Consider the following 16,853-nt stretch of genomic DNA (forward strand, 5'->3'; position numbering starts at 1 on the left):
TTTTTTATTATTTTTAATTAATTATATTCTTTATCCATTTTTTTTAATTAATAAATGTTTTAACAAATTCATTTTTTCATATTGAATTAATTTTTGTATATTAATTATTTAATTAGTTTTTTCTAATTTATTTTCGTTTTAATTAATTGATTATTATTTAATTAATAATTTGTTTAACTAATTTTTTTTTTTCATAAACTATTTTAATTAATAAAATTTTTATATATAAATTATTTTTATATTAATTATTTTATGTTTTAAATTTATTTAATTTTTTTATTTACTTATTAATATCAAAAAATAAATTAGTTAAAAATAATTTTAAAAAATATAATTGATTAAAAATAATTATCAATTAATTAAAATAAATAAATTAGAAAAAAATTAATTAAATAAATAATATACAAAACTTAATATGAAAAAAAAATAAATTGGTTAAAAAATGTATTAATTAAAAATAATTAAAAAAATATATAATTAATTAAAAAATAAGAATTAATTAATTAAAATAAACAAATTAATAAAAATAAGCAAATCAATATAAGTAATACAAGAAATAAATAATTTAATAAACAAAATTTTAATTTAACAAATCAAATTATAAATGTTTAAAACCATTGAAAAACAATGTCATTAGACAACTAACTACTATAAGACATGCGACTGCAATTTTTGTCTTAACCAATAATGGCAATTCGTCACAAATAATTAAGTTAAAATATAACATTTTATTTCGTAAACACATTTGGAAGATATTGGTAATTAATATGGTGCAATATGCGTAAGTAACAAGTATATTTGAACTGGGTGCTTTCGAAAAAAGGCACGTTTTAAATAAAGTAAAAAAAAACATTTGCATTGAGAACGACTTTTTGAATGACATTCGAGCCTTAAGAAACTGGCCTGAAATACTAAACAACTGAAGTCAGTTACACATAATCTCAAAAGGTTTGGCTAACAAGGATTTTTCCATATAAATAATTATTTCTGGAGGGAAAAACAATTATTCTTAATAAATTCAAATACGGAGAGAGCAGGCTTAGCGAGACAACTGCTAACAAAAAAAATCAGTTGAGCTATACTCAATAAATGTTAAGGGTGCAAAAATTGTCGCGCAAGGTGGGTAAATTTACGATTTCACTACTAATATGGACTAAATGTGCTAATTAAGCCTACATACACTTATGTATGTATATGTGTATATATAAATAATTGTAAATACGCAGATTAATGTATACTTATTGCGATTAAAGACTGTTCAAAACTTTGGCAAGCGTGGGAAAATCCAACGACGATATTGCTTTGTTGTTGTTGCTTTAAGAAACATGACACGTCTCATAACGCAATTGGTCCGTGCCATTCGAGAACTCATCTAGTGTCGATAAAGCGCCACCTTGCAGCACTTTGTTGACAGCGGCGCGCGCCAAATAGCCGGTGGTTTCGGTATAAATGAGTGCATAGAAGGGCCGCATGTTGTTGTCATTCTGACGTTCGATGTTGTTGTCCTGCAAAAGCCAAAGCAAAATTCAGATAAGTAATGATGCAAAATTGCATAGAGTTGAGAAAATAAAAAATACCTTGCAATACATGCCGAACGCCTCGCTGATTATGTCATCGATATCAAGCGCTTGCTTGAAATGCAACTCCGGATTGCTGCAGTGTAATGAAAGTAAAGGTAAATATATGTAGGTGGAAATATTTTATAATCTACATACCGATTCAAGATTGTGGCGATGATGCATAAGAGTTCTACAGTGATTTGACGCCTCTCCGGACAGTCTATACACATTAAAGTCTCCTCCACCAGCAATGAAAAAGTGATCTCACCACGACTCATATTCACAAGTGTCGGTGCAGAGGGCAACAGATGTCCCTGTGTGGTAATACCTTGTGTGCGTTGCAAAATTTCCCAGATTTTGTTGTAGAAATGTTTTGGTACGCGGCAGAGGCAGCCTTCCAATTGGCGGCGTTGTAAAGTGGTGAGTCTGTAATTGATAATTTAGGGAATATTAATTATTAAAATGTGTTAGGAAGCATTTTTCAAACCATAACTAAATACACACTCAGGATCAAATTTGACCCAGACTGGATCATAACTACAAGCTCAAACTTAAAAAAAAAAACATAAAATGGAGAAAAAATATTTTAGCGCTTCAACCTGTCCGGGTCAAATTTGATTTTGAATTTAAATGGATATTAGAACTCTTGGGGATCCCCAACACACTTACTTTTCCTCTGCAGCCCATTCAGAAACAGTCAGCACCTTTTGCAAGAGTATGCGCACTTGGAAGGGAGAAAGGTTTTCCAAATCAATCGATTCCTGCCCAGACATCTGCAAGTAGAGACGCATAGCTTCCAAAACCCAGCCGACGCGTATCTAAAAATTTGAAAAAAAAAATGTAAATATATAAGATTTACCCACAACAACAACAAACGTGCAGTAAAACTCACCTTCAATATACCCCTAAACATGGAAGGGTTTGTGGCGATCAAACGTCCACAATACAGTACCACCTCTTGCTGCAACACTGCCTGTATCACATTGTAGGGTTGTACGGTCGTGTACATGACATTCTGTATCTCCGCCGGTGTCATCGGTTTATCGAAATTCGTCTCCTTTTGCCCGATGACGCCTACAGTCAACTCCTTGCCATTGACCAACACCGTGGTGATGAACGGACTGATCGAATCGACTATGTGGTGGAGAAGAGAGGAACAATAACGCACAGCGCGCCAGTAACGCAACGAACCGGAACGATGATAGAGTTGTGTTAGCGCTTGATTGACGCTCAGGCCATTCACTTCGAAATTGGGACCCTCGCGCTCCAATAAAATGCCCCACAGCTGACAGAGGCAATAAACGGACTCGGTGTTGCGCATGGTCTCGATGATTTCGGGTGTGGGTCTGTTTTTAAAGTGCTGGTGAAGTTGAAAAAAAAAATTGAGAAAATATTCGAAAATAAAAATTTTACATGAAAACACTGCAAAGGACTCACATCTAGCGAGATTTTCTGCTCTACATAGGACTGCGCTTTCGGCACGTCGGTCAACGACTGATAGCCGATGTACTCATGATTAATCTGCACAAAGGCGTTTTCATTGTCCGGCAAATTGGTTTGGTTCATAAAGTCAAGATGTTCTACAATAACAAAAAACAGTAGTTTAATAATATAAAAAAAAAAATTAAATATTTAGAAAAAAATTAATAGTATTAAAAAATATTTAATCATGTTAAAAATATATATTACGAGTATAACCACTCACCAATGCATGAGCTGCTTATCAAGTTCTGCAGACGCCCAATGCGCACCTTCATGCCATCACAGTAGCCCTTCTTCAACATAGCCAGCAAGTTGAGCATTTCTTTGAATTGCGGATCACGCATATGCTCCTCGCGTATCAGCAGACACACTGTCGGACGTCCAGAGAGACGCCAGTATTTGCCCACAAACTGCAACTCGGTTTTAATATCGTCAATCAGTAGCGCCATGTCACGATACAAATAGAAATCGGACACTTCAAAAATGAGTGGATAACAAAGTACAGTCATGCCGCAGATACGATATACTTTACTCGTGCCTAATGAGCCAACGGGACGGCCCGGGCGACCGGTTAGGCCAACTTTATTATTTACTCCTAAATGTTGATAGACTTTGATAAGTTCGGTGGAAGACCAAATTTGCACGGGTTCAACCTAGAGGCAGGGAAATATAAAGAAATTGATAATGTAACAAATGAAATCGATAAAGTTCAATTAAAAAATTTGAGGTTAGAAATATTAAAAAACATGATAAAACGTTAACGAGATTGTAACGCTGTTTTAGGTACGAATCCACGTAAAATTTAGTGCAAACAATTTTGAAAAAAAAAAAATCTTTACCCGAATTTGAATTGGATCGTTCAGTTTGTATGGCAGCTATGTATGTACTATAATGGACCGATCGGAATCATTTCTTGGAAGATTGTAGCATTGTCTTAAACAATAATGTAAGCCGAATTGAGTGAAGATTTCTTGTTAAATAAAAAAGTTTTCCGTAAAAGGATTCGATTTTTATCGGTCAGTTTGTATGACAGCTATACGCTAAAATGGACCGATCTGCACCATTTGTTGGCAGATTATAGCATTGTATTGGACAATAATGCCAGAAGAATTTAGTGTAGATATCTCCGCAAATAAAAAAGTTTTCCATACAAAAACTTTATTTTGATAGGTCAATTTGTACGGCAGCTATATGCTATAGTGGTCCGATATCGGCAATTCCCACAAATGAAAAGCTTCATGAGAAGAAAAAAGCGTATGCAAAATTTCTGATCGATATCTCAAAAACTGAGGCACTAATTTGCGTATATACAGACGGGCTTGGTTAAAACGCTTTAATTCGTCACGCTGACTTTGTATATACATATAGTAGATGGAGACCCTCAACGTTTCCTTCTAGGTTTTACAAACCTCGTGCCAAAATTAATATATGTACCTTTCGAGTATAAACAGTTGTTTTGTAAGGGACCCAATCATAGTAACAACTCAAAGAGAAACATAGACAATTTCAAACCTGAATGAACTTCGTACATTAATCTATGTATATATAATTAGGAAAACTTACCTCGTGCGGTGTTTGCGTTTGTATGCCATATGTGGCCATCATTGCCTGCAAGCGTTGCGATTCCGCAATCAAGACAATCTGCACGACCAAATCCGTGGCGGTGCCCTGGTGATAGGCGTCGATGGGAGAAAAAATTATAATTTATTAATAAAAAAATTTAATTCCTACGAAATTGTGCGCAAATTAAATTCGAATCAAATTGGAAAGAAAAACGTATGCAAAATTTACTGTTAAATGCAATTACAGTCATAATTGTTGTAAGATCGGTAGTAATGACACAACTACGGAGCAACGAAGCTCGACATAAAAAATGTTTTGTTAAGGAAAAAAATTATTTAACGGTACTATTGAACAGTTGAGTCAGAATATAAAAAATTATTAACCATATGTGCATTAACGACATGCAAGTAGAGAAAACACACAAACAAAATAATTGATTATTTAATATCGAAAGTTATTGAATGGTGTTGATTTTCATATAAAAAATATTTCGAATTTCAAATATTATGCAAAACATGCAAATTTCGTTTCATAACCAATTCGATGGGAAACTAAAATAGAGTATTTTTAAAAACAACAACACTAAAATATATGTAAACAGTAGGATATTCGGTAAAGCGTTGATTAAATGTTTGGGGAACCAGAAAAATAAGATTGAAAATGGCGCTGCCCTAAACCAGATGAAATGCCTAGCAATTTTTGTTTAAAATCTACAATCTATAACTAAATAGTTGAGGTTAGCTCAGTGCCTTTCGCATCGAGTGGAAAAAATACCTGAAAATATTAGGAAAATTTTTTAGTTTTTTGTTGCGGACATTTAATTATGCTTTGAAAACTAATAACTTATTTTTTAGGTTAAAATTTTTTGAATTCGAATATGAAATAAATATACATTTTTATTTGAAAATTTTAACAAAAAAATGGTTCGGTAAACGCTTGTGCCAATTTTCTTTTTAAATCACTGTACTTCGAATTTATATGTATATAACCTCAAATTTTTTCAATTTTATAAATCATACCCTGAATTTACATTTAACGTCAAATTTAAATTTTTTTGTTTGAAAACTCAACCCATTTTATATTTTCCTAGCAAATCGTAACCTCAAAATTTTTTTATTTTTTTTTTTGTTTTTTGTATTTTTTTTATAAATCATACCCCGAATTTATACGCTCACAATTCAAACATTTCGATTTTTTTTAAACCGACCTACATATATTAATTTGTTTTATAAATTTTATCCTGAATTTATAACCTCAGAATTTTTATTTTTTTAATCGATCTTTTTCTTTTATAAATCATAGATATAACCTCAAACTTTTAATTTCAATTCAATTTTAAACTTCAATTTTTTATTGTTTGTTTTTTGAATCGACCAACTTTATACTTTTTTATAAATCATTTTTTTAATTTTTTAAACCGAATTTATAACCTCAAAATATTTAAATTTCTTCTTCTTTTTGTTTTTGAAAAACTGACATATTTTATATAACTTGAATTTATAACCTCAATTTTTTGTTGTGAAAAATCGACCTATTTTACATTTTTTTTTTATAAATCATAAATATAACCACAAATTTTGTATTGTTGTTTCTTTTTTCACCGACCAATTTTACATTTTTTATAAATACATTTAAAAATTTTTTTTGGAAAAACCGAATTTATAACCTCAAAATTTTTTAATTTGTTGGCAAAATTTAGCTATTTTACATTCATTTTTTTAAGGTTTTTTATTTTTTAATCTGAAGTTAGAACCTCAAAATTTTTCAATTTGGTTTTAAAACCAACTGATTTTATATTTTCTTTATAAATCACTTCTTTTTTGGATTTTTTTTTTTTTTGAAAAACCAATTTGAATTTACAACCTCAAAGTTTTTAAATGTGTTTGCGAAATTTTCTCGTTTAAATTTTCTTTTTAAATCAGTTTTTTTTGGAAAAACCGAATTTATAACCCCAAAATTTTTTAATTTTTTTCTTTTTTCAAAATTTACCTATTTTACATTTTATTTTTTAATGTTTCTTTTGTTTTTGTTTAAAAAGCTGATCTATTTTATATTTTCTTTATAACTCATACCCTGAATTTATAACCTCAAAATGTTTGACCTAATTAACCGTTTTTGATAAATCGCTCAAATGTTAAAAAAATACAAAATCATTACAATGTACATATGTCAGTTTTTTTTATCTCAAATAGGGAAGCAAGTAATTGCCAATTCTTAAAACATAATACCAATATATGTTTTTGAATATTACAGCGCAGTTTTAGAACGATTGCATAGAAATAATCAAAAAAAAAAAAATACTAAAGTGAGTTAAGTTGTATTAAGTACAGTAAGTAAATGCTAAGAACTTAGTATGTAACGGTGTAGCAACATTACCTCTTTGATATCCAGTATTAATGGTACACGCGGTGTCTAGTCACATACGAATTATTTTTATAGATTAGTAAGTTATTAAATTGTGGTTTTCAACACTAAAGTTAGTTACAAATGACAACGCTGGTGTTAATACTAAAGTGCTAGTATATAAATTTATAAGAAAGTTAGTTTATATAACGGATCTGAGTCGCTAGGCTAAGTGTCGGCCAATTGGTATTTCGAAAATAAAGAAATTTCAAAAATTTTTCGAAAGCTACAATATAGATATGTATTTGTATGTGTGTATGTACAGGTAAGTGATGTTCGCTGTCAGTACATGTTTGTATGTATTGCATTTCTAAAGAAAAGAAACGCAAATAAAATGATTTATGTATTAAAAGGAAGTGTAATTAATATTGCAATTTTGTTAACTAAAAAATAAACCACAAAACTTTTTGAACAAAACATGTACAAACAAAAGTAAGCCACGCAAGGACCCAAGAAAAACCTTTTGGAATATATTTTTCTTTCTTTTTTTTCTCTGTTTTGGTTACTTACAGTGCCCGGTTTGGCCTAAGTGGGGATGAGAAAGTAAAAAAAAAAAATAGTTCTGTAGATAGAAAATTATATGTAAGTAGATTTAAACTAAAATGCGCTAGGGAAAGGCAGTATAGTATTAAAAATTTTGTTGTCTGTTTGTAAATTGTAAAAATATGTTCAGTTTGTTTTTGTTTGTTGTAATAAATTTTGTTTGCTGTCGCCAAGTGTGTGAAATTAGTAGAGAGGGTATAAAAAGCTGTACAATTTAGTTGTGTTTTGTTTGTTTTTGTTTTTGCTTTTGTTAATTTACACAATTTCGGCAGAGACGTGTCACAATAGCACCAAGAATAAAAATATTTGTACAAAGAGGGGACAAACATCCTTTTTTATGCATATGTGCGTTTGTATAAGTTGTTCAGGAAGCAGAAATCTACTATAAATTCGAAATTTTAATTAAAAAAAAAAAAACAAAAAAATTGTGAAAATGCTGCTCATTTTTGTGAACAACATGTATGTATGTACATACATATGTATATGTATTTAATCCGAAAATTGTAATTAGGAATTGAAGATTTAATTATTTAATCCGAAAATTGGAATTAGGAATTGATAATTTAATGCTTTAATCCCAAAATTGGAATTAAAATTTGAAAATTTAATTATTTAATCCGAAAATCGGAATTAAGAATTTAAAATTTAATTCTTTAATCCAAAAATCGAAATTAAAAGTTAAAAATTCAATTCTTTATTTCGTAAATCGGAATTAAATATTTAAAATTCAATTATTTATTTCGAAAATCGGAACTCAAAATTGAAAATTTAATTCTTTAATCCGAAAATCGGGATTAAAAGTTAAAAATTTAATTATTTAATCCGAAAATTAGAATAAAAAATTTAATTCTTTAATCCGAAAATTAGAATTAAGAATTGAAAATTTAATTCTTTAATCCGAAAGTCGGAATTACAAATATTTAATTTTGCAACAACAAAAATAGGGTTGCAAATTTTTAAATTAAAAAGAGCCCAAAATCGGAATCAAAAATGTAAATTTTCGTTATTCAAACCGAAAATCGGAATTAAACTTTTTTAACTTAATTCTTTAACCTGAAAATCGGAATTAGAAATCAAATCAAATTTTAAATCCAAAATCAAAATTAAAAAATGATATTTTTTTAAATCAAAAATAAAACAAACGGTATATAACCCCTTAACTCAAGTACGCCCTCTAAAGTTATGATTAAGAAAACAAAAGCTAGGCACAAATTTCAAGCGTGTTGCAATAGAATATAACGGTAATGTGTGCATAAAAATTAATTCTATAAAAAATATGTAAATTGTGTGATACTATTCGTAGCAAAGGACATAAAATAAGTGGTAATGCAACAAAAACTATTATATAACAGTGCATTGTCGTAGAGTAAGCAAGAGGGAAATCTGTGATTTTACATTCGTACATTATTATATACACACATAGGTATATGTAAATCAATACGAGCACAATGTGGTTGATTCAAAATAGTACAGTGTACAGTGTGTTGCTACTACTTTTTAAAAAAGTAAAAAAAGGTAAGAAAACTTGACTTTTTTCATGTACAGGATTTCGACTTACGGCATGTTTGTCATCGGTGGCTTTTCCCTGCCATTATGTACGTGTATTATGTAACCAATTTACATGTTATTTAGGATATTGTAAAGGATTTGTAAGGAATATCACAAAAACATATAAAAAATATATAGAACAGCCAATTGTATTATTAAAAAAATATACGTATTAAATAGTTTCAAATTGTTTTGTTTGAATGTTTGTTAAATTCAATCAATCATTGGGTCAGTAAAATTTCTGGCTTTAAACGAACTATTTTTTATTAATAAAATTGTTTATCAACTTTGTATGTATATCTAGAAAAAGCGTATCCTAGCAATTGTAATTATACGGGTAGGTATTAATGAAGCCTATGTGACGTTAGAACTAACAAAACATACCTGAAATGCTGAGTAACGACCACCGCGTCGTGGGCGATTGTAGCTCGGCAGGTAACGGCGTATGGGATCCAATTCATTGATGTGTAGTAGACCAGCGGTTAGTAGCTGCGCAATGATAAACATGGATTGTCCCCAAAGGAAAAGTGATTGCGAGGGTGAGCGCACGTAGGAACCGTCACCATCTGGCGCATAATACATAGTGACCACGGGATCACCATTGACATCAGTGTGCAAGCAATTGCGCAATTCATTTTGATATTCTTCAATTTGCTCCGAGTTGCTCTTGAAGACGCCATCAATGATCATTTCAATATAAAACAGCGGCCATTCACATTCGTGACCTTCGAAGTCTTTCAGTTCGCCGTTGTGATAGTAGCTGAAAAAAAAAACATTTATAAATATATAACTTAGTGTTTTAAGCGGTAAACAAAGTGCTTTCGAACCGTTTATTTTTTTCTTCAAGTTTGCTAAGAAAACCATCACGACTGAAGCGTTTGAAGCCACGTTTGCCACGCAAACGCGTAATGACATTATGCTTCGTTTGCTCTACTAAGCGTTCCTCGTGCGAAGCAAAGGCGGGAAATGATAATGTCAATAACAATGAGGCGTCCACACCCTGTGAAGTAAACATAAGAGTTTATTTTTGAAAATTTATATGCTTTATAAATATATGTAGATACCTTAGAGCTGGATTCTCTCGGCAGCATTGTCTCAAAAATACTGCGATTGCGATTGTGCGCATCAATGTCTACATAAACGACGCTCCACGAGGCGCCCTTCTCACCAAACAGATTGCAACCGTTAATTGCTTCCAAAGCGGATTTAGCCATGCCTGCAAAATTTAAATAAAAAAAAATTGCAAAATTTTAAATTATTTTTTTTTTGCTAATAGCAGCCTATTAATTACCAATAGATGAAGCATGTATTTCTGGGGTGCCATTATTGTACTTGGAACCACGCTCCCACATGCCGAAATCGGGTGTGCGATAGGCACGCTCAACATAATAAACCAAGTTCTGCACAAAAGCAACTTCATCCTGAGGATTAAAGATTAAAACAAATAATTTTTTAGTTAATATTTTTACTTTTCCTAATTTTTACTAATAATTGCTTCTTCACTCACCTGCGTGTAAATGATTTGCAAACCAGATGTGATCATTTGCACTAAAAATATTAAATACAGGGACACTAAATCGATTTGCAAATGATTGTATGCATCGTCGGCGTAAATTTCTTCACCAGTATGCAAATGAAATTTACTATGCAAAGCATGTTGATTGGATTGACGCGTTTTGAAAACTTCCACACGACCAGCCTGTTTCACCCAACACTCTAGAATGCCGCGCATGCACTTTACGGTCGATTGACCCAATTCGTAGGATTTGCCGCGGTCATCATCAATACGACGATAAGCTTGATATAAACTCCACACAGCTGCTGCACAGTAAACACTATCACGTACGGAGCCCACTTCATGATCTGTACTCATAACCGGAAATAGACCTGTTATGGGGCTTTGATAGCGCAGTAATTGTCGTTTGACTGTGGAGAACAAATAGAAAGTTAAATAATTGCAATATTGTATGAAGTATCAATCAATTGTATCAATTATTATTATGTATCAATTATCAAAAAGCTATTATCATATATTGTTTTCATGTGAACAAATGTTCCGGTAAACATTAGCAGATGGCATATTCAAACACTCGCGTACGAAAGGTCGTTGACTTACTATATTTAAAGCGTTGCACTATAAATTTAAAGCCGGCGTTGTCAACAAGTATTAGTGTAAACAGTAAAATACAACACTAATACGCTGCAAGATTAAGCAGCCATAATAAATAAACAAGCACCGGCGCCTATCAACTGCACATCCATACGTACATATACACACATTTGTATGCATAAATATATATGTACATATATTTGTGATCAAGCTGCTACATGTAAACAAATCAACAAGTCATAAGAGGTGGGCAGGAGAGTGGGGCAAATTGCATCCAATAATTGTATAAAAATAGCTAATTGACAATCAGCGTTGCATGTTAGTGTGAACTTATAGACAGCGACAAATTGTCTAAGAAATTATATAACTTAAGTAATTAACAATCAAAAGCACATTCAATTCATTTGTTTGTTCAAATTTAAATCAATTACTTACCGATGCCATAGTATATGTCTAATTGTTTCACTGTATCTTCATAGTTAGATGTTTTGAGGAACTGATCTAAATGTATATCTTCAAGGCTAGCTTGCCTACCAGCGGAGGATGGCGCTCCCGATGGCACTGTACTACCTGGTGTGGTCACCGTAATGCTGAGTCTGCAAGAAATTAGAATTACTACAATATTATACATTTCTCCATCAAAACATTTGCGCTAAACATACGTTTTTGGTAGTTCACGCATTTTAATTGCGTGTTTTTATATTTTAATACACTTTATTTTACTTTGCTTGCACTTAAATAGTAATGAAAACAATCGCGAAAAATCTGCTTGTAAATTGCAAAATATACCCTTGCTTTTAAATATAAAAGTCAAACTTGACATATCAGTGACAAACAGCTGATGTGCGGAATTCCGTGTGTTGCCGTATTGATCGAATATTTATTTATTCGAAACGATGCTGGCCATTTGATATTGGTTGTTAGCTGAGGTGAAAACTGTCTGAGTGGTAAAGATAACGTGTAACGGTAAAGAGAAAATAAATTTGGATTCATTAAATCGAATGGAAGAGATGTTTGATTACATGATAGTTTTATAACAAAAGCACCTCAGGTGTTATGCTGCTGAATATTGAAATCAATATTTACATTGTTGTTATTTAACTGAAACACCTCTATTATTGTGCTGAATAATTAGGAAAATATCAACAATTTTTTTAATATGGAACGGAAATCGTTGCTCTCTAAACAACAAACGTTAATTTTGAATAATATTTTAGTGGAAAAACAATTAACTTGTGAAACAAACTTCATACCCTCGCATAATTTTTGCTGCAAGGGCTCATGGGTCACAATGTACGATAAAAACACTCAAATACAAAAACAAATAATATCAGGAAGTAACTGTTATGTACGGTCGTTTACATTTGCCATGTTCGTTAAGTGCATGACTATAATTCCATAAGTAATGAGTTACTGCTTCACTCCGCCGAGTAACACTCAAAGTTTCAACTCAATTGCAAATTATAAGAGCTCATACCATCAAATAGTCGAAGAAACTCCGCCAAATATTGGACGCGGTAAGATGACGCATAATTCTTAACTGTTAAGTATGCTACACCGTAGCACTTGATGGAAGCTGTGAGTTCTATGTACATGTACTAAGCCAGTATCGAACTATCATTGAGCGAAGCAGCAGCAACAATGAATATCACAAGTATTATTGAGCAGTGGTTTGGAGAAAATTACTTTGATTCAAAAATTAAATACGGCACGGACTTACTATACAATGCAGTTCGTGTGTTTTACATAATTATACCAATGATATTTCTCACAGCATTGGCACAATTTATTGGCCAACTGCTGACTGACCGTGCCGGTGTCTCTAGATTTGTGCGATATGTCATTGAGTTTGTGGTGATTGTTATACCAACTCTGTTGATTTCGTTGAAGTTTCACGAACACTCCGGACTTGTGGCGATAATCTGCAGTGCCGCTTTGGGAATATTACTCCTTGTCACTTTCACAACGAAATCGCCAAGACGCCAGTATGTCACGGGTAGTTGTCGACCGTTTGCCTATGCACTGAATCGCGCCATAATTTATGTAATTGCCATATTGGGTATGGGGGCACCTCGTTTCTTAGAGATACCAGAATACTTCAAAGAAACCTATAGTTATGGCGTAGGATTTTTGGATATAGACGTTGGATTGTATCTATTTGCTTTGGCAACCGTTAAGCGAACCAGCGTTGGGCGGTCTCCAATGACCGCTGCACCAAGCTTTTTCTTGCCGATGCTGTTTCTCGCTTTTGTGCGTATGCTAGTCATACTACTAAATGCAGAAAATGATAAGAATCCAATAAGATTGCATGCGAATTATTATTTTCTATTTGCTATTGTTGTAATAATTGGCTCGATTATTTGTGAATATGTGACGTCACAAAAGCGGCGCATACAGTTGGGTTTAGGTAAGTTACAGAACACTGATACAATGCCGAAAGATCAAATATAAATCGCTTCTAACTTGTTGATAAGAAATGTATATCTCTGAGATAGTTAATGCAGATTATACAGCGAAAGACTAGCGCTCGGATAGGATATAGGATCAGCCAGCAATTGTTGGAGAAAAAGTTTGTAAATAATTGTTGCAGACCACCGGGCCGCTATGACTACTCCAGACCAGAGAAGAAGTGTCCTCGATCCCCGATCCCATCCACTGTCTCGATCACTGATCATATCTCAGCAAATACGATTCTAAACATTAGTGAACTTTTGATTATTTGAACTGCACTAGAGCTGATTTTTTTGTTTTAACGATTTCGAGATGACTCCATATTATTTTATTATATATTATGTTCGAAAGAATAGATATTACAAATTAATTTCTCATGTCTTTCGCAGCTATCTTGTTCGTTCACGAAGTCATTTTACAAATATTCACCGCTGAATACATACTGGATCCAAAAATTAAACGGTTCTATTTTATTGGCGTACAAAAGGAGGTGTATCTGTCAGTTCCTGGCTTTCTGGCGCTTTATTTGATATCGGTTGGTATTGGTGACAAAATGCGTACGCGAGTTAAACGTTTAACCGCCGAGATGTTTAGGAACAAACTTTTAACAATACTTGAGGCATGCCTGTCCTTCTGGCTCTTGACACTGCTTTGCATATTTACAACCTCCATATCACGTATTACCTGCAATACCGGCTATGTGGCCTGGATACTAGCCGTCGGCTGCACAATGACCTTAATGCATATGTTGGTTTTCAGTTTTATTTTCAAGGCACTCGAGTACAACGACGTAAATAACAGTGTTAGAGAATTAAATGTAATGCCGGAATTTGTGACGATTATAAATAAGAACGGTGTACTTTGTTATATAGCGGGTTATTTGGTAGCGTGTAGTATAAAGAACTTTTTGGAGCCGCTAAATCGAAATGTGAACGAAGCTTTTTGTATGTTAACGGTTTTTATGTTTATTATGGCACTATTTTCTTATCTGATAAATAATGTGACCATTATCGATTTGTAAATGTTTTCAAATTTAATTTAGACTTCTAAGTATTTATGTATTAAGTAAATGATAGTAAAGTTTTAAGGGTAACCAATTTGTCAGCTTGTGTCAAAATGTATCCTTTCATTATCTGGCGAAAAGATAGCTTTTTTGACTTGTTTTATGTACTTATTCAAAAGACTGTAACATCCAAGAAATTACACCTCAAATAAATATTAAATTTTTTGCTAGCTGAAGAGACTAATAAAGATTTTAGCTCAATGATATAATTTTTTTTTAATTCCAAAATTAACTTTGATGCACGGGTTAGCAAATATTTTGTACTTTAAAATTTAAATTTATTTTCTTTGTGCAAAATTATAAGTTACAATTAGGCTGTTCACGGTAAGGTGGTTATCGGGTTATGTGATTATTAGATTAAAAATAACCTCTATGCTCCGTGAGCACCCTATGTTGTATGGTTATTTGCTTATTTTTACACAAACAGCTGTTCATTGTTTACAATTTTAGTTCAATTCAATTCCTACTTATAACATGCCTAAACAAAGTTTAAAAAGCAAAATTATCGAATTTAAAATAAGTTCTGCTATTCAGGAAATGGACTTTATTGAAGTTATGTGCTTATTAAATAATCCGAATTTTAAGGGTTCAAAAATTTTTTTGTATAAAATTTGCAGACATCTTGCGCCCTGAACAGAGTCATAATGCATTGGATGAAGTACTAGATGAAGTGCTAGAGGACATAACTTTACATGTTCCAAAATCTATTCATTGGCGAGAAAATGTTCTGTGTTGCTTTGACGATGGAAGATTTTTACAAATGCTGCGCGTCAGCGAATGACAATTCGCTCATCTCCTAGAAATATTTTCTAATGATATGAACTTTACTAATTCAAGTTTACAAATACCTATAGATTTGCAACTCGCAATCGTATTGCTCGGATTAGGTTCATCGGGTGAAAGTGCTTCTGTACGTAAAATCGCTACAACTTTTGGTGTGGGAAATGGAGGTACATTGACCAATATCACCAAAAGAGTTTTTTCGGCAATTTTAAATAAACTACCCCAATTCATGCATTGGCGTGGACCGGCAGGTCGCCGGGAACTTGTTTTCCAAACATTCTGCAAATTACCATATTGCATTGGATACATTGACAGTAGCGAGATTAAACTGGCCGAAAAGCCGAATAAAAATCATGAGGTGTATTTTTCTCGGGAACGAATATACTCTATCAAATTGCAAGTCATTACATGCAGAAGTGGGCAATCCCGGAAGCTACCACGATTCTAAAGTGTTTAGGAAATCTCAAATTGGAAGAAACACAACTAGCTTATTTAGTGGAGAAGAGTGGATTGCAGGTGATTATGCGTATAAGTTGACAAAACATTTAAAAACACCATACCGAAGCAATTCTTCTTTAGCAGACTCTGAGAGACAAGCTAAATTCAACAAAGTACACAGCCAGTATTGTGTTAGAGTCGAAAATTGTTTCGGGATTCTTAAAGAAAAGTTTTGTAGTTTGAAACAAATGCGGGTAAAAGAAAAAGACCGAGAGAGTCAAACATTTTTTAATAAATGGGTACTTGTCTGCTATGTGCTGCACAACATACTTTTGGAAGGACGAGATTCTTTACACTTTGAAAGGCAAAGTGTCAAAGCCCATGGATGCCAATATGATGGAGATGCTATTGTTGCATCTACCCCCGAACTAAAGAGACAAGCACTATACAATTTAATTTTTCAATAAAAATTCATATTTTTGTTTTAATAACAAGTAAGAAAATTATTTATTTGTTTATTGGTTATTTATATTATTATTTTTATACTTCATTTCAATTTCTAATTTCCTTATTCTTTCATTCTGCTCCAACTCCATTTTTTTAAGTTGGAAATCGTTTTCGATCTTCTTCTTTTCATTTTCATGTTTGTTTGCTTCAACTTGCTTCATCCAATTGAATTTTTCTATTTCAAATTGAAGCGGTTTTTGGAAATCGTTTTCGATCTTCTTCTTTTCATTTTCATGTTTGTTTGCTTCAACTTGCTTCATCCAATTGAATTTTTCTATTTCAAATTGAAGCTGTTTTTCTCGAAATCTCATTCTTTCAGCTTCTAATGTTGCCAGTTTGTCAATGGCAGTGTTTTGGTGTTTTGCCTTAATTTTTTTTACAAACGGGCTGGCCGCAGATGAGG

The 16,853-nt window shown here is 32.4% G+C and overlaps 2 protein-coding genes across 4 annotated transcripts; one reads left to right on the forward strand and one right to left on the reverse strand.

Annotated features, from left to right (window-relative positions):
* Positions 1 to 1,316: 1,316 nt before the first annotated feature.
* Positions 1,317 to 12,010, reverse strand: LOC120769293 (probable phosphorylase b kinase regulatory subunit beta). 3 transcript variants are annotated; one of them, XM_040096219.1, is made up of 17 exons: positions 11,871 to 12,010; positions 11,644 to 11,804; positions 10,606 to 11,024; positions 10,390 to 10,519; positions 10,163 to 10,314; positions 9,926 to 10,098; positions 9,483 to 9,858; positions 9,109 to 9,135; positions 6,981 to 7,016; positions 4,605 to 4,709; positions 3,265 to 3,694; positions 2,997 to 3,139; positions 2,452 to 2,919; positions 2,229 to 2,377; positions 1,716 to 1,985; positions 1,578 to 1,653; positions 1,317 to 1,505 (listed from the first exon to the last, which is right to left on the reverse strand). In XM_040096219.1, the coding sequence occupies exons 1-17, from the start codon at positions 11,888 to 11,890 to the stop codon at positions 1,317 to 1,319; spliced, it is 3,324 nt and encodes a 1,107-aa protein (XP_039952153.1). In that variant the 5' UTR covers positions 11,891 to 12,010. The 3 variants fall into 3 exon arrangements, with proteins under 3 accessions (XP_039952153.1, XP_039952154.1, XP_039952155.1); XM_040096220.1 differs by lacking the exons at positions 6,981 to 7,016; positions 9,109 to 9,135 and adding an exon at positions 7,518 to 7,532 and having other exon boundaries at positions 11,871 to 11,890; XM_040096221.1 differs by lacking the exons at positions 6,981 to 7,016; positions 9,109 to 9,135 and having other exon boundaries at positions 11,871 to 11,890.
* Positions 12,011 to 12,750: 740 nt separating this feature from the next.
* Positions 12,751 to 14,928, forward strand: LOC120769295 (uncharacterized protein At4g17910-like). Its single transcript, XM_040096224.1, has 2 exons — positions 12,751 to 13,615; positions 14,049 to 14,928. Exons 1-2 carry the CDS (start codon positions 12,850 to 12,852, stop codon positions 14,678 to 14,680), a joined length of 1,398 nt encoding a protein of 465 aa, XP_039952158.1. The 5' UTR covers positions 12,751 to 12,849; the 3' UTR covers positions 14,681 to 14,928.
* The last annotated feature ends 1,925 nt before the right edge of the window (positions 14,929 to 16,853 follow it).

The sequence above is a fragment of the Bactrocera tryoni genome, chromosome 2, assembly GCF_016617805.1.
Source record: "Bactrocera tryoni isolate S06 chromosome 2, CSIRO_BtryS06_freeze2, whole genome shotgun sequence".
Classification (NCBI taxonomy): domain Eukaryota; kingdom Metazoa; phylum Arthropoda; class Insecta; order Diptera; family Tephritidae; genus Bactrocera; species Bactrocera tryoni.